The sequence below is a fragment of the Apaloderma vittatum genome, unplaced genomic scaffold, assembly GCF_000703405.1.
Source record: "Apaloderma vittatum isolate BGI_N311 unplaced genomic scaffold, ASM70340v1 scaffold2077, whole genome shotgun sequence".
NCBI lineage: Eukaryota > Metazoa > Chordata > Aves > Trogoniformes > Trogonidae > Apaloderma > Apaloderma vittatum.
In genome coordinates this window covers 13,445-37,179 of record NW_009727605.1, presented here as the reverse complement: position 1 = coordinate 37,179, position 23,735 = coordinate 13,445, and the positions used below count along the sequence as shown (strand labels likewise).

Below are 23,735 nucleotides of genomic sequence, written 5' to 3'. Positions count from 1 at the left end.
AGCTTTCTTCATTAACCTGGCTTCCACTGATAGACCCTCCCTGCTAATGAAAATTTTAGTAAGGCAGGTTATTTGCCCCTATTCTCCTTGCCCTTCCGTCTTCTCTGTCCCTCTGTCTGTACGGTGAGAGTTGGTCTTGTTCTTCAGTCACAGGCTTCCACGCCTGCGGTTTCTGAAGGTGTTTATTGTCCTGTTGTGGGAAAGGATCCTCGCCGCTCACCCAGAGCCTTACCTGTGGTCTTCATCTTGAAGAGGAAATTTCTCTGCAGCCCTCAATATTTCAAACCAGGGGTTGCACCATTTGGTAACCCGTGAAAATGACAGTGAAATACTTCTCCCCTCAAACTCTGGTGAAGCCCTACTTTAAAAGACAAAGGCTTATTCAGCTGCAGGAGCAACTTTCAAAATGTTGGCGAGTGTCTCTCTGTCTGTATGTAGCCAACTGAGCCACCCAAGTGCCCTATGAAAGTCACATGCATCACCTCGTCCCCAAATGGGGACATTGTTCCCCAACTTTCAGGTACACAGCAGTGCTGCTAACAAAAGCAGTGTGGCTTCTTCTGTTTTGCTTTCTTTTTCCTAAAGGAATGATACATTTCTAAACTGTGTCTAGCATTTCCTGACTGTCTCTGTTGGATATTCAGGACATCTGAACAGTGAGTCAGTTAGAGAGGCTTCGTTTCAGACTTCCTTCCTGGCTTCTCCGGAGGCATCTGTAAAACCCCACCGTGTGTGGCTCCTGCAATGTTTAGAACATAGTGCCTGTTAATATCTATTGTCTTATCTACAGCTAGGCTAAGTCTAAGGCATTTTTTCAACAGTTATTTTGGGTAGTTTTCATAACTTTCCAGATGTTTAATAAATAATGCATTGCTGAGCCCATACAAGCAAGACAGGACATTTAGGTTTTCTGAATAGGATTTTCATAATAAGATTGTGTAGAATGTAAACTGGCGTACTCGTGCAGAAGTGTGGAGGTGTTTTGTCTTTGAAGAATACCTCATTTTTTCCTGCTTGTCTCGTATTTTGGATGCCATTGATTGCATTGTTTTTATGGAATGTTATGGGCTGCTTTTACACAGAACATTGTGTCAATACTTTAATACTGATATTTTATTCCCTTTGGCGGCTTTTTCAGTTGCTTGTCAAATTAGGTTAGGCAACTGTTTTCACTTCATCACTACTTGCCTGCTTTGCACAGGAGCAAAAATCATTGATTGAGTTACATTAGTACATTTCATTTACTGCAGCATATGAACAATGCTAAGGGAATGAAGAATTAGAGATACTGGTTTGATTTGACTTGACCATATGATGCAAATTTTCTTTAAGAAACAGAGAATCCACTGGATTAGAATTTCTAATTCATGACGAAATTGTAGTCTTGTAGGTTGTGGCAGAATTGTAGTCTTACTCATCAACAGTAATAAAAACAGAAGAGAACTGAGCTAGAAATTATGTTGGTTCTATTCTTCTCAGGAAGAATCCAGCATCTTTTCTGGGAAGAAATCAAGTCTGCAGTCTGATATAAAATAAACGGTAGCAAGACACCTTTTTTCTTTTTGTCCAGCAAGTTAATACTTACTTTTAAAATCCAAATGGACTACAGGTCATAATAATATAAAACATGACCTTTTAACCTACTTTTCTAATGGTTAAATAGAGATGTTATCTGAGAGAGTTACTGTCATCTTACTGTTTATGTAAACACAGAGGAAAGGACTTTTCCTGGTGGAAGGAATGGAAAAAATGTCAACTGTGTTTTCCTTTTAGCAATATATAAAGGGAGTGTCTTAATTTATTTAGTCTTTAACTTAAAATATCTAATTATTTTTTATCAGTATGTAAAACTGGGGAAATAAATTACAAAATATGGTCTTGCCCTTGTTTTCTAGGCAGAGTTTAATCTGCCTCTCAGAACGTCCTGAAGGATTCAGCTAGTTGCTTTGATATATATATATATATATGGGAAATAAAACCTAGAAACTACTAGATACATCTTTCAGCTCTGAAATGTCAGTCCATTTCTGTCCTCTGGCCCCAAGTATGTACAGTTGATAATCCTCTATGCTGTAAAATTTTTCAGCCTTTAAATCACTGTCTAACCGGAGGATGTCTGAGTTTTAGCTTAGCCATACTGTTTAAATGCTGATGAAGACGTGTATCTTGTATTAGGTGAGGTTGTGGAGGTTCACCTGCAGTGGATAAACATGAATGGTAAATTTAGAATTTTTCCAAATATTCACGACATGCAAAAACTGAAATCAACTCCAGAGCAATGTTTATGCCTCTGAGCATGTGAACATGCGATACAACTCTTGAACTTATGTTCAGTTTTTAAACACTCTGGATTTTATTCACAGCAAGCAGCTTATCGTACTAATACGTTTGTGAAAGAGTTGTTAATGTAAGTCTGGATTCTGAGACATGGGCAAACATAGGTCATGGCTGGCAGATGTTATAGCACTGGGCTTGAATCACAGCTACTGCTCTTTGTTCATGCCACTCACTAGAAGTAGGCTGTAGGCTTGAGTGCTGCCTCAGTATTTCTGGAAAGTCAAAGCTGAAGCCCAGAAACTCAGTTTTATTTAAACTTAAAGCCTGCTCGTGTGAATACCAAGTGTGTTGATGTGAATAATGGATTGGGCTAAGCTGTCCCATAGCATGTATATGGTAGAATAGTCACTAATCTCTTCTGTATGATAGAACTATAAATTATACTGAAATTCTGTGGACTTTGGTTTTCTTGTGTGTCTTTTTTCTTTTTTTTTTTGTTCACCACAGTACTTAAATATTTTCCAAGAAGAATGTTTGTGGAATAAAATTGACTACTTAGTGGAATCCAGCAAAATTCCTTGGTTCTTGAAGCTGGATTCATGACATAATTGCTGAAAAAAAAAATTCAAGATGTTGCAGAAGCCCTGTTTGTGTTAACAAATAGAGCTCTGTGCACACTGTCTGTGCTATATGGCTCTCTACCACATACAGCTATCGATCACCAGCAATCTCAGCAGCCTACTTGGGCCACTTGTTCAGTTCTATGCAGTATTAAAATGGGATTAGAGAATAGACTAAACAGTCATCAGATATTTCAAGAATATACTAAAGATGCAGGGTAGCTATGGCTGTGCTGTTTTTCTTGGACTCCAACTATATGAGCAAATCTGAGTTCCATCCTCTAAAAGCTATTTTGCCCATGGGGCTGTCCTTCAAGAAGTGTCATCTTCTTTCTGCTAGCTAACTCCACTTTTAATTTGTGAAAAAGGAGTAAAGTAAGCTGTGCTTTCACTCATTAATTACTTAAGACAAAATTTCATTAAAGCTCTGGGGAAAAAAGAGCAGTTGGCAGATGAAGACAGATTTAATACATGTATGTATAGACATCTCAAGCTCCAGTTATTGATGATGGAGCCCAGGGAGCTGTTAGGCTGACCCTGTGTATGGTATACACATTTGTTAGGTCATCTGACTAGTTTCCTGCTCTGTTAACTGTTAACTGTTTTATCACTCTGTGTTGGTAGTGACTGGGGTAGTGACACCTACATATAAATGTTTGGATATTTTGTAAACCTCAAGCAGGAGACTTCAGCCTGTTGACGGAGTATCTCTGAAAATCTTCAATTTTCTTTGCTAGTGTGTAAGGAAAATACTGTTTTTCAAAGTGTCTTGTCACATTATACAACTTCATTAGATTGGGTTTGTGCAGAATGGTGAGGAAAAAAGCATTACAAGACAGACAGTATTCTGAGAAGGCTGAAATTTTCAAAAATATGTTTTTACCCTACCCGGTCCCACAGAGTAATGCAAAGAGAAGTCAGAGAAACAGAATCCATTCAGTCCTATACATTAATTTATTTTTTTTTGTTGCATAAACTATTTCTGAATCAGTTTTAAAATAGTCTGAGGATTAGGAGGGCTCTATGGTAGCCTGCAGTCGGCCTGGCTCTGGGCTGTGTGCCGGTGGACCCATGCCCCTGCTCTCGCTGGGCAGTGTTGTTTCCATGTGGGAGGCCAAAGTTCTTCCAACACTTAATAGCCCTGTAAATTATATTGGTACAATAAAAATAAATATGGTAGTTCTTGTGGTGAGAGTTTTCTTCCAGTGCTGCTTTTAGCATCCTGGCGTGCTTCCCAAAGAATGCTGTATTAAAGATTTGTGTGAATATTAATGTTACCCAAAAGGAGTAATTTACCTCGCATGCCTTTCAGGAGAGAGAGAGCTGAGAAGCTTAACTTACCAGGCCTGGAAGTAAATCTTAACTACTAGAGGAGAAAAAATAGCTACAACATTCTTATACAGGCTTGTTCATAAGTCTGTTGAGAAAGGCAAGTAAAGAAGCTTTCATGGAGTCCAAGGTCTTTGGTGAAATTCAGCATTTTAACTCAAGCTGAGGCAAGATACTTTCCTACAAAACTTCTATGCAGCAGTTTCTGTTCTCCTCAGAGTGGAACCGATGTGCTTTGGAGGCTTTGCCCTGAGAAAGGCCTCTTCTGCTGCCAACAGTGCGGTGCCGCGGAGGTGCTTGGTGCTGGGCATGGCTCACAGGCATCCACCTGGGAGAGAAACATTTCCTTTGGGTTCAGAAAACTGGGATTTGAAGTGTAGCATCTCTCGTGTTCTCGCTGGAATGCCTTGACCGCTCGGCCAGGGGCTACTTTGAGCTGCAAATTGTGTGCTGACCCAGAGTGGCTTGTTCGTGCAGGTATATGGGATTTTAGTCTGGACTCCTTTTCTGTTTTACTGTTCTTGCTCTGTCTTGCTTCAGCAGTTCCATGGTGATCTTAACTCTTTCCTTATAAAAACTTGTGCATGTGGTGGTTGTGGTTTGTTTTTTATTTTCCATTAACTGACAGGCATCTGCAAAAAGCCTTGGATTCAATAAACTGTCATTTCCTGGTGGAAAGATTCTGTATTTATAAAAACAAAACACAACTAATAATCCTTTAACTTCTTTTGGGCTCTTTTCTTACGAAAGATAAAGACAAATTAGAAACATCAATTAGTTATGATGTAGCAGTGCAAGAGCTGTAAGTGATGTCTCTGCTTTATTAAATGAAGAATATGAATTGCCTTTCCCTTTGCTGTGGCTATGTTTATCCAGTGTAGCTCCTAAATGCATTTTAAAATGAAACCTACCAAGTGTCTCTTGGCAAATACAGCCTTTAGAAAAGTATAACTGTGCATGTTTTGTATGGTATCTTCCTTCTACGAATAGAAGAATATTGCTTCTTTTGTAAAGGAGTCTTAGTTAAGGGAGCCAAGTGTAGGCTTACTGGAAAGGACACCTCAGCTCCCTCAAGTTGTGGTGAACAGTTAGATCTCATGGTTGTAATTACGCAATCCGCTCTTTACTCTTTATCCAGGGCAAGCATGGTCCCAATATAGGAATACCTTGTGTTTGATATAAATTCCTGCAAACTAAGAAAAATGCGTAGAAGATCTAAGCACTGCAGACCATCAAGTTTAAAAAAAAAAGATAAAATGAGAGCCCCCCCAAGTCCCTAAACAAGATTGACACCTGGAGCTAAAAGCTGCACACTCAGGAGTCCTTTATGCTTCTCTCTCTTACTGTCTGGTGCCCAGGAAGATCCAGATGATTCTGATTTTCTCACTCTAAAGAGAACTAAATTGATGCTTCTGGCATTAGAGTCGACATGTGAATATTACCAGCCTGTGACACGCAGCTGGGTCCTGGGTTTGTGCAGTTCAAGGCTCTGACGTGCAAGCAGTGGTGCCTGCAGCCACAGGAGCCGCCATTTCTGCCCACCCCAGCTCTGCGCAGGAGGGATGACACTTGCCCTGGCGAGGATGCCTCTTTGCAGAAGGGTGACATCTTACTCTGTTAGAACTTGTGTGTCAGACTTCTAGGTGACTTTGCGTTAGAGTAAGGATGCGTGAGAGCTGTAACCCAGGGCTGACTCCAGCAACGCCAGATCTCCCAAAAGCAATGCCAGCCATGGCCAGGGCAGTGCTGCTGGAATGGCTGGGGCTGATGGGTGATGTGTTTTTTTACCCCTGCTCGTGCGAGAAGAGGGTGGTTTCTACTGTAAAGAGGAGGTTTTGTCCATGCTTTCCCCTCTCTTCTGGTGACAGCATGCTTGTCTCCCTAGAAGCTCCCATCCACCCTGCGGGCGTTCAGCTGCAGCACATTCCCTTGGCTTGGCAGCTCTGCTGTGCCTCTGGGCCCTCGTCCTTGCAGCCACTGCCTTCAGATCTGCCTGTCTGGGAAATCTTGGGCTGGCTTTTCCTAGTAATTGAGTAAATAATTGATTGCTATCCTTTGAGGCTAATTGCACATTATAATCTATTCTTTCCTCTTCTCTGTGGCTCCTTTTTTTACGGAATAAAACCCAACTGTGAAAAAAAGAAACAAAACCAAAAACACAAATAAAACGAGCGAAGAAACAGACTTTGCTGTTTAAACGGGAAGAAATGAAGGGCAAAAAGGAGACGCCAGAGAAATTTTCTACTCTTTTTCTTTCCAGATGCTCTTACTGGTGCTATGAGGAACGTTTGCTTTTCTCTGTGAACAGTGGACCTTCCCGTCACTGGGAAACCAAACTAGACATTGAGAGCTGCTCCGTAGCATTTCATCCCAAAATGTGGCAGAAGAAAATGAATGTCAAAACCTCCTCATATGTGCTTCAGAAATCGTATGGGAGCACATGCTATGAGGACAGGCTGAGGGAGCTGGAATTGTTCAGCCTGGAGAAGAGAAGACTCTGGGAGGACCTAATAGCTGCCTTCCAGTACCTGAAAGGAACCTACAGGAAGACTGGAGAGGAACTTTTTACAAGACTGTCCTGCGATAGAACAAGGGGAAGTGAATTTAAATTGAAGAATAGATTTAGACTGAATCTTAAGAAGAAATTCTTCAGTATGAGAGTGGCAAGATTTTGGAACAAATTGTCCAGAGAAGTTGTGGATGCCCCCTCTGTGGAGGTGTTCAAGGCCAGGTTGGACAGAGCCTTGAGTATCGTGATCTAGTTGAGAGGTGTCCCTGCCCATGACAGGGAAGTTGGACTAGACAATCTCTAAGGTCCCTTCCAATTTAGGCCATTCTGTGATTCTCTGTTAGGTGAAGGACTTAAGCGTAACATATAAATGCACAAAAGCATATTTGAAATCATAGAATCATAGAGTGTTTTGTGTTGGACGTACCTTAAAGATCATCTGGTTCCAACACCCCTGCCATGGGCAGGGACACCTCCCACCAGACCAGGTTGCTCAAAGCCCCATCCAGCCTGGCCTTGAACACTTCCAGGGAGGGGGCTGCCACTGCTTCTCTGGGCAACCTGTGCCAGTGTCTCACCACCCTCACAGAAGAGAATTTCTTCCTAATATCTAATCTAAATCTGTTCTCTTCCAGTTTGAACTTGTTACCCCTTGTCCTGTCACTACACTCCCTGATAAAAAGTCCCTCCCCATGTTTCCTGTAGGCCTCCTTCAGGTACTGGCAGGCTGCTATAAGGTCTCCCTGGAGCCTTCTCTTCTTCAGGCTGAACAACCTCAACTCTCTCAGCTTGCCCTCAAAGGGAAGGTTCTCCATCCTCATGGAGTTCTCCATCTTCGTGGCCCTCCTCTGAACTTAAGAAACAGAGGACCTCAATCTCACTTACACAGGGTTCTCTTTGCACAACTTGGAATTACAGGGAGTCTCTAACTTGATGCTAAATTGTTTCCTCTTGCTCTGAAGTGTCCCTTCAGCCACTGTGGTGTGTACAGGCTGTAGCATCAATGGGAATTGGTCTTGGAGTTGGCATGTTAACTAAATGGGTGAGGACCCAGTGTAAACTCCAACACTTAAAAGCAGGTGTAATGGGTTGCTAGATGTAATGAAGTGGGTGGCGTTTCCGATAAATGGCAGCTTGGACACTCCTCAGATGTTTAGAGGTGCATAATATACTGTTCTCATTTGTCTATGGGCTAATGGGTAGAATAAGGGCATCACTGCCAAATTTTCACTCTGATAAGCTTACAGTTAATATGCTGAAATGAAAACGGATGATTTCTGATTCTTTAGGCTGTAGAGATCTGATTTTCTTGAGGTAGTATTTCTCTTAATTGCATTTGTTAGTTAATTACATGGAAGGCAAAAGACGTTCTTAATCTTCTTACCCATATTAAAATCAGTAGCCTAGTTATGGTAGTAGTAAGTGTGTGAAAGGCCAAACTCCAAAGCCTGTCTCCTCTTTGGAAGAAGAATCAGATTTTATGAAAAATTCTATGGAAAATTCTTTTCTTGAGAAAGAAATTACAGAGCAGTCCTTCTGAAAGGACTTCTTCTTTTTTAAAATAAAGATTTTATTTCTAGTTTATAACGTTGGGAAAAAAACAACTAAATAGTGAAATATGACTTTTGTAGATACTTTCTAACTTTTGAATTTCCAAAAGTGTTACCAGAGTATGAAATAATTAGTATGAATCTCAACAATTGTATTTACTGCCTTTTATGTGTGCAAATAAAATTTTGAATTCTGTGTAAAAATATGGAAAAAATTAAATTTGTACTTCTTACCTTCTTTTTTTTATTTTCCTTTTTATAATAGGGCTTTATTTGTCCTCTCTGTATGAAGTCTCATGGATCAGCTGAGGAGCTGTTCAAGCACTATGAAGCAGTTCATAATTCTGGCATTGATTCAACTCATGGAGGGGAAGGTCATCTATCACCGGAAAGGTGCAACAGTACTTGTGCATGTGCTTTTGTGTCAGTGTTGAGCTGCTTCTAATTACACTGAAGGCTGTATTAATTTGAGCACTCAATTATGTAATCCAGTATTTAAATGTTCATGCCCCATTTCCAACTACAATTAAAAAGCAGCTTGAAACTTACATTGCCTGATACTGATCTGACAATAAATGAAAATCAGATACACATGTTTATAATGTTAATTAAATTACCTGCTTCTCATGCAGTTGACAATTCAATATTACACACTGGAATGATTTTTAGGAGTGTGGCAGAAAAAATACGGGTTCCTCCTAATCTTCTGGTGGGGGAGGACTACTCTGAAGATAGATTGGGTAATCATTACATCAGTATTTGCCTAAATAGGTTTCCGTATTACCTAGTTATTTGCAGATCTGAGAAGTTTCTGTGTCACTAATTCTCGTTCTGTGTTCCAGACATTCCATGTTGATCTTCAGAGATCTTATCAAATTTATTTTGTTTAACTGCTTGGTCAAAACTATATTGTTAAATATATTCCTAGGAAGCATTTCAGGCTGTTTTTTTTTTTAGAGCAGCAGTACATAGCAGGAACTGATAGTGTGAAATTTTCTCTAGAAAAGTTTAACTGAGTAGTGTGCCTGTGTTTGAGAAGCTTTTTCCTAGGGGTGAAATTTATGTAGGTTGCTTCCTCCTAGTTCTTTTTCTGTTTGGTCTTTATTTTGTGCTTTTGTAAATGACAGCCTGTGCTGCTGTTTCTCCCTGAACCTCCCTTGGTTTGTCCACAGCGAGGTCAGAACGAGCGCCCCGTGGCCTCGTTCAGCAAGCAGAGGTTCAGGGGTGGTCGCCTGCACACAGAGCTGGCTTCTGCTGGTGCTGGGAAATAAATGGTGCCAATATTTTGTCACTAGCAGAAACATGACCTGAAATAATAAGTAATTACAGTGAAAGAAATACCTGCATTTATCTAAGTAACTCAAGAGAGGATGGTTCCTTGGTGAGAAAAGGAGTGTGGAAGGGAGTGTGCTTCAGTTGCTGTCGCAGTGGACAGCCCTGTCTCCCCAGTAATGGGTGGATTTGGCAAGGCAGTAAGAGCCAGCATTAGCAGAAGTTTTGTGCTGGGATAGGCCAGGCCTCGTGAAGAGCTGCTTCCTCTCCCAGCTGCTGCAGCTGAAGAAATCAAAATCAGGGCTTTATATGGGAGAAAGTGGTAGGGTGATAGTGGAGTGTATTTCTCCTCTCTCTGATTTAAGCCTTTTCAGAGTGAGACAACAGAGACCTGAAGTGATACTCTTAGTCGAATAATAGCATTCACATGGGCGGCCTTTTCAGAGTGAGACAACAGAGACCTGAAATGATACTCTTAGTTGAATAATAGCATTCACATGGGCAAATTATTGGTCATAACTATATTGTTTATATAGTTTATGAAATATTTATTTTTATGCCTACAGGTTTCCAATGTCAACCAGATGTTGGCTGGTGAAATGTATTTTTTTTTCCTGGCTATTTACAGTTTAAAAGACAAGTGGTTTTTGGTTTTTCTCATATAATTGAAAAAGTAGCCAAGGTCAAGGAGTTTGAATGAAGCGAAGGGACTCTGATGAGAGCTGTTGTGTAACAGATGAACTATTTCTTCCAATTAGTGTGACATTCTTTAATGTTTCTTGGTTGCATGCCTGCTTGAGAAAACTTTCATTCAACATAAACATGTTTTTCCAAGACTTGGAATACCCAATTAAAGAAATGTTGCGGACTACAGCAGGGAGCCACTCTGTTAGCCGTCTAGGAGTGGAGCTTACATGTAATTCATAGGACCAAGATTGGGAGGTGAAATTCTTTATTTAGTCAGTAGAGAAAGTTAGATACTGCAAATCGCATTGCATCCTCTTTCACCGAGCCCCCAATAAACTACCATGATTAAGTGCCACAAGTAAATCACGTTACTCTCCCCAGTAGGGTTCAGCAAGCCGTGCTAGGAAAGATGCAGTGGCATTAATGGTGGGGAATGGAGTGGAGCGTAAGAAGAAGGTGGTAAGGATTTGTCAGATGGTGAGGCTTAAGTGCTGAGAGAAGAAAGGGATTGTGACGGGTTGTAAAGGGAGGTTTAGTGAGGGTTTAGATGGCAATAAAGAAAACGTAGTTGCAGTCTTCCCTTGCACTTTTTTCCCCCCATTTACTTTCCCCTGCTGAGTTAAATGGAATTTAGATTTCATCTTAAAACTGCCAAGCGAATCTGTTGGGAATATTGAGGCAACTACTGTAGAAGGGTCCTTACATTACAATCTCTCTCTTCCTGCTTCTCCTCTATGCCAAACTTTTTTGCAGTTCAAAACCTGCTATCTACTGTGAAGGCTAGAGCGTTTTAAATGCTTTAGTATTGCAAGTCTAGTGTATGTTCAGCCCAACTTCAGTGTAGTTAACTATTTCACCTGCCTGAGGTTTCATTTATAATCTTACGTGTGAATATTGGCTGATTGACTTATTTATACTGGTGAGAAAGCTGCTCCCTCTTCCCTACCTAGTGTGTGGGTTTGGGATTACAGCTGCACGCATCTCCTCAAGTTGCATTTGCAGACCTCCAGTGAATGTCTTGCACAGGCAGAATGATGTACAAAAAGCAGAAAATCTTCCCCTGGAAAAAACTTGGCCTCTCAATATCCCATGTTTGTTTTGCTATTGAAATTGGTTCACCTTGGAGTTCTTGCTTCACTGGTTCAAGTGCGTGTATTTCGCTTGCTTCTTGATGACCCTGACCTGCTGTTAATATGCAAATATATATTGAATCAATTCCTTCCTGGTTTAGTAAAGGAATAGCTTGCTTTAGTCTTTTTTTTTTTTTCCCCTCCTAAGTGTGAGATTGTTTAAGAAAATGTCCGTGGAGGAGGGGATAATGCAGCACAGCAGCAGTGAAATTGTATGGTATAAAACTGAGAGAATTTGTTGGCATTGGCACCCCCACACATTTATTCTGTGTGCTCCTCAGTACTGCCACCGTACAAATAATAAGAAAGGATGTGTTTTCATTGTCGTCTGTGGCCTGTGTATTCTAGATTTGGAGTGACCGTATCTCCTTAATGCCACATTATCCTTGTATGTATAGTTGTGCAATTCTGTAAGCAGACCTACGATTTGGAAGGATGCTGTCTAAATCAATTAGTAACAGTTGTAGCCTTGGATCTTGTGTTCTTGCATGGCTGGAGGCTTGTGCACAAAATTTGAGAATTGAGAATCCCAAGGCTTTAAACATTAAGACCATTAAGTGAGTGTGTCTGTGGGGCATACCGAATTGCTGTGTGGATGAAAAATTATGTAACTGTGTATTTCAAAAGGAGTAAGAGCATGCTCTCTCTTAGCAGTGTTCTGTTAAGTGATATGGGAAGTGAAGGAGAATAAACCTGTCCTTTTCATAAAAAGACATGCAAAACAGTTAAATGGCCAAACGCTCAGCTTTACAATTCTGAACACATGTGGTTGAGCTGATGCACCAATTTAGATTTAAGTTCTGTTTTCATGAGACTTTGCATATCTATTTCTTTACTTATCCATTTGATATGTTCAGCCTTTTTCAAGTGATGTACAAAGTGAACTAATAAGTATCTATTAATCCAGTTTGTTCCAAGTTTCAAGAAATCTAAAAATAAGTATTTGTAATTATATATTATATTTATGTAGTACATGGATGTCACTCCAGTTATTTAATACACATTATAACCTGTATGTAACTGACAAAATATAACCACTGCATATTCATTTTCTCCACTCCATGGATATGTTTATTCAGAGATGAAGTATCACTGCTCCGACAAGAAGTCCAAGACTTGCAAGCTTCACTGAAGGTTGGAAATGTATTTTACTTGCACTTGGTTCTTTGTTTTCAATTGCAAAGTGTTCCACTGTCTTAAGCAACCAAATTTACAGTTCTCCTTCCCCCATTTCCTTTTTTTCATTTGTTTTTCCACCCCCTAGGAGGAGAGATGGTATTCAGAAGAGCTGAAGAAAGAACTAGAGAAATTGCAGGGGCAGCGGCAGCAAGTAATTGCTTTAAAATACTTCAAGCAGGTTTATCATCAGCATTGACATTGAAGATTAATACCTTTTTTGTAAGGCACGTGGCCTGATTTAGTTAGTTCCGTAATTTGAATATTGACATGTTTTTGGAAACAAAGCTAGTTATCTCCCGACAATGTAACTGTATATATAAATCTGAAGAACAAAGTCAAACTAGATAATGGTTCTTCCATACTACTCACTGCAAGTTCGATTCAGGCTTTTCCTTCTGTTGGGTTTATTCAGAACTCAGTTTATTAAAGAAAATAAGTGGAACACAGTATTTCATCTGTTAGGAGAAAGGGCGATGGCATCTTTCTTGTAAGAACTTTTGGAGAACAGTAGTGTGATTTCACAGATGTCCAGGTGAACTGAACAAACAAGGCAAGGCAAATCATGGTGTGTTGTGCCCTCAGGAAGCTCTCACTTCTTTTATTACTATGAGCTATGTAGAAAAATGGGTTGTTACAAACCTCAGAATTTGCTTTCTGACAGAATGCCACCTCAGAATGTATTTAATGATGTCTGCAACCTCTGTTTTTAGGGCATATTTCAATATTGAGGAAAGGGAGGGGGAGGGGAGTGTCTTGCAAGTCTGGAAGTGTAGTGATACATGAAGTGGAATATCATCTGGGCCTTTTCCAGTCTTCCACATATAACTGTTTGAAAGCAGATATTTTTATTCTGCTGTGGAGTATTTGAGCACAGAAGTCTTTATTTCCCTGTGTTTTCAAAAAATGGGAGGCACTGTGGAAGTAGTAGTTTTATTCCTACTGTCTAACGATGCATTTATTCTGTTTTCTTAAGGATTCTAAGTCTGATGGATTGACAACGGCTACATCTACAGGTGGCTAACATTTTGTTTTATTAATTTCTGCACTGTTCTGGAATTTCTGAAGCTTTTTTCCGTGTAGCTTTTAGGTTTATGTAAGAGCGTTTTTCGTAAAAATGCTGGAATGCTAAAATTACTGGGGAAAAAAGTGTATTGTAAGTGCTTAAGATAGGTAGCTCTTGATAGCTATAGTCTGGGAAAACATTGCAGAGGCTTGGGGTTTGTAAATTCCAGCAGACCGGAGTTCTCCTTACTCTGAAAGCAGTTCTCATGAGTAATTTTGAACATGTTTTTAATCATTTTGTGCATTCAAGCCTTCAGTACAAGTCTTTTGCTGAGAAAGGCAGCAATTACTGATATTTAAACTATAGCATTTGTGAGGACTGGTTTTATTTAGTGTTTTTCTGTACTCGGTGCTAGCAAAGAAAACAATGATTTTTTGTTTAGTTGGTTTTGTTTTGCAGATCCATAATTTTTGCTCAGTGTTTTTCTCCATGAGGCAGTCATGGAATAAAATTTTCCTTATGTGTGCATAAAGTAGCTGACTGATCATGGTTAAAGAGCTTTTAATCGCAGTTCAAGGCTTCGAATTCAGCAGCACGTTGTAGTGATCTGAAGGGCTATTTGCGACCATTGAAAATCAATATGTACTTAATCCTGCAGAATACTCAACTAGTGACTGGTTCCAGCACGATGCTTGTAGATATTTAACTTCAAAAAAGTTGTTCACTTTGCTAAGCTAATTGGAGGTTAAGTGAATTTGGGTTACTTATTTACTTGCTGTGGTTTGTTATGGGCATGAGTAACTGTATTGTCCTAGCTTTTCCAGAAAATAATATTGTTCTTTTTGTGGGAATAGAATCATTAGAACGGCAACTAGAAGAGATCCAAGTTGAAAATTTTAACATAAAGCAAATGAAAGACTTATTTGAGCAGAAAGCGGCACAACTGGCCACTGAAATTGTGGGTAAGTATATTAACGTGAGGTCTGATTCTCTTCTCTATTTGTGCAACTTGTACAAATGATCTTTTATTCAACTTCCTTCTTATTAGATCTTAAAGCAAAGTATGATGAAGAAGTCAGCCTTCGGGAAGGCGCAGAGCAGAAAGTGACAAACCTGAGACAAGAACTGCAGAAGGAGAGAAGTATAGTGGAGGACTTAAAGACAGAGCTGGTATTCACATCACACTAATGTTTTTGTTCCTTTCAGGTCAAAGGAGGGATATACTTAAATGCAGTGTTAAAGCAGTCAAACTCTGTTGAACTTGAAGATGTTTACTTGTGGGCTGAAAAAGCTCAGAACACCTTTCTTTCTGATCTGCTTCACTGACATACATTTCAGTGTTTTTCAGTGAGGAAATGTATGTTGTTTCTGACTTAATATATTAACATTTACTCTGTCTTATACTATAGTCTTTTGGTTTGTTGCCCTACCCTTCAGCAATTTTGCAGGGTATTGCACACAGAGATGTGCTGTGCAGCTGTACTTAAAGCATTGCATTGCTGACTTCCACAGCTGTCTTTCCATCACCCTTTTTCCATGTGGTGGTGTGCTCTGACTGTCCCTGGGCAGCTGCATTCATAAGAAGTGCTCAAAGAGGTGTTTTGTGACGTGGTCACTGGAAGGCTGGCAGCTGTCATGACAATGCCTATGTTAATGTTGTCCCTCTTGTGTTTGGCTAGTAATACCATGTGTATGTGCTCCAGGATCTTGACTCCTGGTGACTTTTATATATATATTACTCTAGGTAGCAAGCCCAGTGATTCGCAGTTGTGCCAATTCTAAAACAGTAGTGAAGGGGACTTCCTAGTTTCTCCTGCTCAAACACTGCTTAGACTCCCTTTTCCTCTGTATTCAGCTGCCCTGAAGGGCTCACGAGTCCCTCTTGGTTCTGCCCAGCCACTCAACCTATCCAGTCCTTTCAGTTTAGTTGTTCCTTGTCTTACTTTTCCTCTTCAGCGTTCTTTCCCTTTTTCTCTACCTTCTCTCTTCTAAATGCCAGCACTCCTGACGCTCTGCTTTCTTCGGTGCATGCTGTTGCCTTCCCTCTCTTTTACCTCCATAGTTTTTCATTTTGAGGGATGTTAAGGCACTTTAGATATAGTTACTAACAGATTTTATGTATGGGTCTGATATGAGACAAGTCTCAGAGTACCTTCAAGACATTTCCTTCAGATGCCCTTTTTTGCCTGTTCTTGTGGTTTTCTGAAGTAGTTCTTGAAGTCAGAGGCAGGATCATTCTAAAAGTCTGTGCAGCGCTGGATTGTTTTGTCTCAGTCCTGAGGTGGGCTTTTGAGTATTACAGCAGCAACGTATATATGGTCTTCCTTCCTTCCTTCCTTCCTTCCCTCCCTCCCTCCCTCCCTCCCTATCCTTTTTTCACAGCTGTAATACTGCATATGCCATCTTGTCTATAAACTGTCGATTTGAAAGATTTTTAGAAATAACATTGACACTGTAAGCTTGTCTGCCAACAGCGTGTTGCTCACTGCCACTCTTCTGCTTCTCAGCTACAAAGGCCTGGTGTGGAAGATGTGGCTGTCCTGAAAAAGGAGCTGGTCCAAGTTCAGACGCTGATGGACAAAATGACTCTGGAACGTGAGAGAGAATCTGAGAAGCTAAAAGATGAGTGCAAGCACTTGCAGGCAGAGCAGGCTAATTCGGAGGTAATAATCATTCTTAGAGATGTGTGTGCTAGGTTTGCCACGATATTCATGTGAAAGTGGAAAAACAATTCATCATAATGAAAAAAACCTCTTTCTTAATTGAATCTTCTTATATATTAGTTCTTCATTACAGTTAATTGCATAATTCTGTCAATATTTACCCTCCAAAAGCCCCCATGTTTTTCATCAGAAATACTTTTGTTGGTATAAAAATTACTACAAGAGCCCAGTAGTAGAGGAAAAAACCTTCAGGTGTAGCCGTGCTCTTTCCACTGGGAGATACAAGTCAAGCAATACCTGTGTGATTCAAAGACTTGCTTTTCTTAGAGCTACCTGCAGATAAAAACAATTATTACTGAAAATTATGGTTTTGGTTAATGTTTGAGTTGATGTACCTGAAAATGGATGCCAGAGTGTTAAAATGCATAAAAAGAAATTACTAATGCAAGGTAGATAATAATTTTGATATTTTTATAAGATGAATATAATTTTTGAACTTACACAAGATTTAAAAATCTCAATCGATATTTTAAACTGGTTTTCACCTTCTTTTATTTTTGTTTTTACTCTCAAATGGGGGAAATTTTACACCTATTATTTACTGTCTTAATATTTTGTGTGTAAAGTACAAATCTGTTTTGCATACATACCCGCCCTCCAATAGGGGGCATAATAGTCTCCAAGTTTTGCCTGTCATCAGCTAGAGCAGGTCTCATCATACCTGAAGGTCAAGATGCCTGTAATCTGTTTCCAGGCAACACCATTTTAGCTTTTCTCTCTTTGTTGCTGCAGTCAAAAATATAAAATAAAATTTGTTGTTCTCTTGAGTTTTTTGGGTTTTTTCCCCTGTTTTGAATTGTTTTTCTCTGTATTTTCCTGAATTCAAACTTTTCAAATTTGTCTTATTTAAAAAGGACCTCACTGTCTACTTGAGTTGCAGAATAAACTGGTTTCTTCAGAAGTACTTTGTGAAGGCTTGCCCTGGTTTGGCTGAGTCAGTGGAAGAAGTTTTTCGTTGCTGATAAGAGATTTGAAAACATTTGCCCATTTTTGTTCTTCTTGCATGTAGAAGTGATGATAACTCTATTTAAAGAGTCTAAGTTGACTGCCTCTCCTACAGCAAGTATCTGGTTTTCGTGGGTTTGGTTCCTCTGCTTTTCCACCAGTGAACACTTCTGCTTCCATCCAAAGGGATGCAACAGCTCAGACTTGGATCTTTACGAACCTTACTCCTCAAAGTGTCTCAGATCACTCTTGGCTAAAGCCTGTCATTTATCATGATGATGAGGGAAATCTCTGACAGCGATAATGGCAAGAAATCCTGACAAAAATACTGTATCATGAAGCAGGCTTTTGCCTAACATGTGATTTGTTTTTGGAATGAGTTGCCAAAGGAGGTGGTGGAATCATCATCCCTGGACGTATTTAAAAAATGGTTGGATGTGGCACTTTAGGACATGGTTTAGTGTTACGGTGGTGTAGGGCTGTAGGTTGAACTTGATGATCTTAAAGGTCATTTCTAAACTCTGTGATTATATGATTCTACTGCAGAGTTGGTAAATCCATACCGGCAGAGTTCCCTTATTGGGCACTGTTGCGTCTCACTGCAGGGTTGGTCGGTATAGTTTTACGAATGGATGAATTGACAGTGTAACAGTCTTTACTGAAGACTGTCCATCAGCTGTGTTTGAGACCTTTCAGTTTTGCCCTCCCCCTGTTTTGCTGTCCCCCCAGCAATGCCGGCAAAATTCGTCAATGCAGAGCTATGGTCCCTAGTGAAGAGTGGTCCTTGCAGAATTCCCCAGCTTACATAAGGGGAATGCCTAGAGTTTCCGCAGGACTCCTGGTATCCCCTGTCCTTTTGAGATCTGTAGATGTGAAGAATTTCTGACGTCTTTTTTTTCTGGGGTTTCATGTGCCCTGGATTTCAGAACTGCTGCTTTAACTTTCTAGTTCTTCATTTGTGCTGCAGAGCTGTAGAAAAGCACTGCCCAGCATTATTTTAAAACCCTCAAGGCTTTCCCTCCTGCCTCCCCCCCCAACAGATATGTTGAGCTCCAGGAATTGTACAAGGATACAGTATTGTACCAAACATGAATCTACCATTGTTTTCAAGTATGCCAAGAGCTTCATCAGATGTGAAAAAAGGAATATCACAGTTGGAGTTACGAATATAATGTGGTTATGTGGCCATGTAAGTTGCTGCATAATTGTAATTTGGTTTTAACTGTAAGATCCCACAACTATGCTGCAGAATTTAGATTTCATTTCAAAATACTGTCTCTGTAGTCTTTTGTGGTTTTTGATGCTTAGTTTTCATGTGAAGATAAAATGGCATAGGGACATGGGCATAACAAAAGTCTTTCATCTTAAAACATTTTCACAGAAGCATGAATTGATCCTCTTCCCCCACATTAGATATGTTTAGGTTTTGACATAACTAGCCACTTTAAAATGTAGCTTTAAAGTACAGCCTTAAACAGGAAGAAAAAGACAAGTGAAGAAGGTTTCTTCATTCTTCTTGGAAGTAATGGTAGATCGAGGAGAAGGCTGCTTGGATTCCCGTAGCTGTGTTCATATAAAAGTCTTAGATGTATGGAAGGATTCTAAACTACGTTGCAGCAATTATTATATCAGATGTCTGTGTAGTATCATCAGTGTGTAGGCTGAACCAGGGAAGACCAAGTAGCTGCACGGCGGAACATGGTAAGCAGGGGCAGTCTGGTTCTTCTCAGAAGTGGTACTGTCTGCTCTGCTTAATTCCAGTATATGGCAGCAATAGCCATAAAAAAAAAGCGCTTTTCTGACGATATAAAGTGACAGATTAGACTTCTTTAAAAAAAAAAAAGTTAGTCAAAGGCATAGTGATGAAAGCTTTTCTGCTTTTCTTAAACACAATGTGAAAAGTGCTAGCTGTAAGAAAATAAGAAATGGAAGTCTTTCATTGGCAGAATGGGTACAGTTCTGGCCATAAAAGTTTGACCATGTTTTGTCTTAGCTTTGGTCTTTAATATCACCTCAAGGGTTGAAAGTATAAAGTGGTTCTTATGCCATCCTTGGCTATTTTGCCAAGCTAGCTGAGGATACATATATTAATATTGATTTCTGAAGTGAGATGTCTTTAAAATTAGTGAAATATATGGTGTGAGTGAAGAGAATAGCAAAGATCATTGTAACCCTATATGTGCATCTTCAAATGCTGCAGGAGAGAGATGTGAAGCATAGTATAGTTCTACAGTTGTCACTTAAATGTATTCACTGCTTGTTTTTTATTTTAATTTTTTTTTTCTGTTGGGTGTTTATGTCTTGTTTCAGAGTTGTACCTGAAACCCTGGTTTCTAGATCTCTCAGATGAATGTTTGTTCTGATCTGTTTAGTTTTTCATTATGGTGACTCCTGCATGGTAAACACATTATGAAAACAGCTGCACTGCTGTGGAGCTAAGCATTTCTATGAATCTCTGCAGATTGGGATTCGTTTCAGTATCTGATAAATCTTCATAAAATACTGGGCCTAGGCTTGATTGTTAGCTTGAGTGCCTACAGAATTAAACAAGATTAGTAGATTAAATTATGGGTAAATTTAATAAAACTAGGACTGTTTGTTTTTTTCCCCACTAAGCAAAGGCATTAAAAACACCCTCGTATCTGAAAACAAATTTGAGCAAGTCTGTCTACTAACAGCTTTTGTGACTGCGTATTTCTGTCTTTCATCCATCCATCCACTTTATTTTTTCTGCTTTCTAATGGAGGCACTTAAATTTGAGGTGATATTTTTGGAAAGCTTTTTATTCTTATGGTAGATTTCTGTTGTATCAAGATAATTTCAAGAGCTTGTTAAACAGATACATTCCTTATTGCTTATTGGTTCATTAATCATACAGACACATCAACCAGACAATATCAGGAATGACTGTTCATCCATGGTATATTTCCATGTTAGGAATGAAATGTGGGATGTGCTTAAAGAATTGTAAATCGGAGAAATGTGTCTTTATAAATATAAATTGTAATTCTAGTTTGAAAGGCTGCATCGGTGGCCTTAGCAAGCTTCTGCATGTTTTCTGCATTATATTCTGTCAATAGTTAAATATCCATATTCTGTTTTCTGAAAGCATCCTGGAATGTTTGTCTGCCAAAGAAAGATCTCAGGATACGTTTTAACTAACAGGTCTGTAAAGAAACAGCCTCATAAAGCACAGCCTTACAGAAAGTTGGAATTAATACATGTAGTCACGTAATGTGTCCATAGGGTCTCCTTGGTCTTCCTTTTTCTGTAGGACAGTTGTAAATAGTAGGTTTATTGTCTGTTGCTTGTGTTCTGCTTTAATTCATTCTTGAATTCAGCATTTATACATTTGTGTTGAAAACTGTGATGGTGAGAACAATAAGAAAGAAAACTTCCTTAAAAAGGTCACTATTACGTAGTGTATTCAAAGTGAGTGCATTCGTACACAGCATGCTTTAGGGCAGCTATTGTTACCCATAGAAAGTGCTTTTCTTGTTTCCTTCCATTACTGCATTAAAACGTTGTGCAGTCATTGATATGTTTTGTTTTGCAGCAATCCTGTTTAATGGGGTGGTATTGTTCCCCTGGTGAGGCTGACCTGCAGGGTTGATGTGTCCAGAAGTCACACACAACATTTGCATCGTTCATGTTGATAGGTCGGACTCAAAGATCTTGAAGGTCTCTTCCGAGCAAAACTATTCTAGTCTCAGATACCAGACTGAGGCCTTTTTCAGGATGTTTTCCTTACCAGGAAGGCAAAGATTTTGGTCATGTAACTGCAATGACTTGGGAGGGTTTCACCTGGAGCGGGAGATTAATGGGTAATCTGTTGTGATTTTCATTGGTTGTGGGCTCAGTCTGGCATTTTCTGTTGACTGGTGCCAATTTTTGTCTTCTGAGATAGGACATGGTAGGACAGCTGGGAAATTATACTCAGTGATATTTCTGTAGCTGATGGTGCTCTGAGATTAGTTTGCAGGTGATTTTTTTCTTAAGGTGTTGATTTGTTTACGAGATGCTTTTTACTTTGCTGCCAGACATCTTGGTTTTGTTGGGTTATGCATGCAAAGCTTTGTTTAAAATTGATTTTCTTGTTTGTCTGTTCAGGCTACCATTAACCAGTTAAGAGCCGAACTTGCCAAAGGACCTCAGGAGGTAGCTGTGTATGTTCAGGAGCTGCAGAAACTTCAAAGTTCAGTCAAAGAGCTAGAACAGAAAAAACAGGTGAGAATGGTTTTATTTCCTATGCTTGTCAGTTCACGTTAAAATGAAAACACATCACACATTACCTTGGGAAGCACTGCAGACTGTAACAAAACACTTTTTGGTGTTGCAGAAGCTGAGAATTGCTTAACCGTTTTGCTTGACATGAGAGGTATTGTAACGTGCAAGCAAATTTTAACAGTCATCAGTATGTGACAACTGAAATCCTCAGGGCTTTTCTGATTGCAGATTTCTAGTTGTTGCTGTTCATGCTTACTTATCATTAAAGGGTGTTGCCACTTCACATGTGTAAAGGGGAAAGCACTACCCTTTGAAGTATTATAACATTTGCCTAAAAATTGTAGTTCAGAAGATGTTTTGAGCTCTCTTTGTTGATCTTCGTGTTCCTTAGCTTTTTAATTGTGCATCTGTCATGTTTGCTGGCTTTCTGTCAGTCATTAATGGTAGAAAATTGAAATAAACTCCAGAAGCTTCTCAGATTATGAGTATACCATGAGACCTTGCTGTGTTTTGTATTTGCCTTAAGAAAGCCTCTGTTTTGGGATAAATGAAGGTAAGGGAGGAAAGCAGAAAAGGAGAAAGACACATCCTGCTTTTTTTGTTGTGTGTATATATATAACAGCCTGTATGAACTGTACACATTACATATGTGTGTTTATCAGCAACCTTTCCAGTCTTGGAAAAGAGGAAAGGACAGGGACTGAACAGCATATATTTAATGTAATCTAACATTAAAGCAGCATTTACAAAAAAACCCAAGACGGTGCAATTAAATTTGGTAGCTTCGCTTTAGTAGGATGACTCTCAGTTTGGCTCATTGAATCAGGTGTAAAACTGAGATGATGAGAATTGTCATAGTGTACTTTTCCGCAGACCAGCAGCACCAAATCAAACTTTTGGCAAAATTATTCCTATACGGTATAGAGCCCTTGCCTGAATATATTGCTATTCCTTTAACAACGTAAAGTGAAACAGACTGATGCATAAGATAACCAGACTTTTAAGAGAGTCCTCTGCTATGTCAGATTAATGCCAAACACAATGTGAGTAATAGGAAGAAGAGTGGCAACGAGCTACTTTTCTTCTTTTGGTTTCAGTGACTTAAAGCAGTTTGCAGCTACCTCTTTATGCGGGTTTTTGGAAAGCAGTATCTGTAAGACTGGTGTGCTAACCAGGGAATCTTGGCCCTGGAGGACTTGGACCTAGGATTGGAAAGTGTAAGACTAGCTTCCCAAATAACAGAAGTTGCTCCCACTTTGGACAGTTTGCCGTCCTTGAAGAAGATATCAGGGAGGAGGGAGGAGGCATTAGTGCAGGATAGGATATGTTGAACTTTGATACATAACATCTGCTTAGAATTCCATTGCAATGCAGAGTTTTTCAAGCTCATGTACAACCTCAAGCAAGCAAGCAAGCTGTTTCTTGTATTTTCAGGAGCTACGCTGAGGAGAGCAGATGACAAGTAGATAAGATCAGTTCTCTGAGACCAACAGGAACTGCCTTTCCTTCAGTTATAAAGGCTTTACTTGCCTTGCAGACACCAGTGATGTGTAGAACAAGCATATTCCTTGAAGTATAAGACTCTTAATTCTAAACCCATTGCATGTGGGGTTTGTTTTCTTTTTTGGGAAAGTTGTGTCACATTATCTACAGGGTTTCTAACCTATATACAGTTTCTAACCTTTAAGTGAAGTAACTGCTCTGAAATTAGATCAGTTACCACAGAGTTCATTGTTCAGTGCCTAGTGGACAGTAAGTTGTCCATGGGAGAGAAATGTGCCCTTGTGGCCAAGAGAGCCAATGGGATCCTGAGGTGCATTAAGAAAAGTGTCCAGCAGGTCTAGGAAAGTTCTCCTCCCCCTCTACTCTGCCCTGGTGAGACCACACCTGGAATACTGTGTCCAGTTTTGGGCTCCCCAATTCAAGAGGGACAGAGACCTACTGGAGAGAGTCCAAAGGAGAGCTACGAGGATGATTAAGGGACCTGAACGTCTCTCCTGTGAAGAGAGACTGAGAGAACTGGGGCTGTTTAGTCTTGAAAGGAGATGGCTGAGAGGGGACCTTATTAACGTATATAAATATCTGAGGGGAGGGTGTCAAGGGGAAGGAGATAATCTCTTCTCAGTGGTGCCCAGCAATAGAACAAGAAATAATGGATTTAAGTTAGAACATAGGAAGTTCCACCTCAACACGAGGAAAAACTTTTTTACTGTGAGGTGACAGAGCACTGGCACAGGCTGCCCAGGGAGGTTGTGGAATCTCCTCTGGAGACTTTAAAAACCCA

General features: G+C 39.8%; 1 protein-coding gene across 1 annotated transcript in view; it reads left to right on the top strand.

The window, feature by feature from the left end:
- The window catches only part of LOC104267885 (early endosome antigen 1-like), a gene marked incomplete at both ends in the record, with an annotated part of 42,094 nt that overhangs the window by 5,538 nt on the left and 12,821 nt on the right, over positions 1–23,735 (top strand). Inside the window, 8 exons of the mRNA XM_009873715.1 lie at positions 8,551–8,678; positions 12,454–12,508; positions 12,639–12,704; positions 13,527–13,566; positions 14,411–14,518; positions 14,605–14,726; positions 16,064–16,219; positions 21,335–21,451. Coding sequence (XP_009872017.1) covers positions 8,551–8,678; positions 12,454–12,508; positions 12,639–12,704; positions 13,527–13,566; positions 14,411–14,518; positions 14,605–14,726; positions 16,064–16,219; positions 21,335–21,451 — 792 coding nt within the window. The remainder of the gene's footprint in view (positions 1–8,550; positions 8,679–12,453; positions 12,509–12,638; positions 12,705–13,526; positions 13,567–14,410; positions 14,519–14,604; positions 14,727–16,063; positions 16,220–21,334; positions 21,452–23,735) is intronic.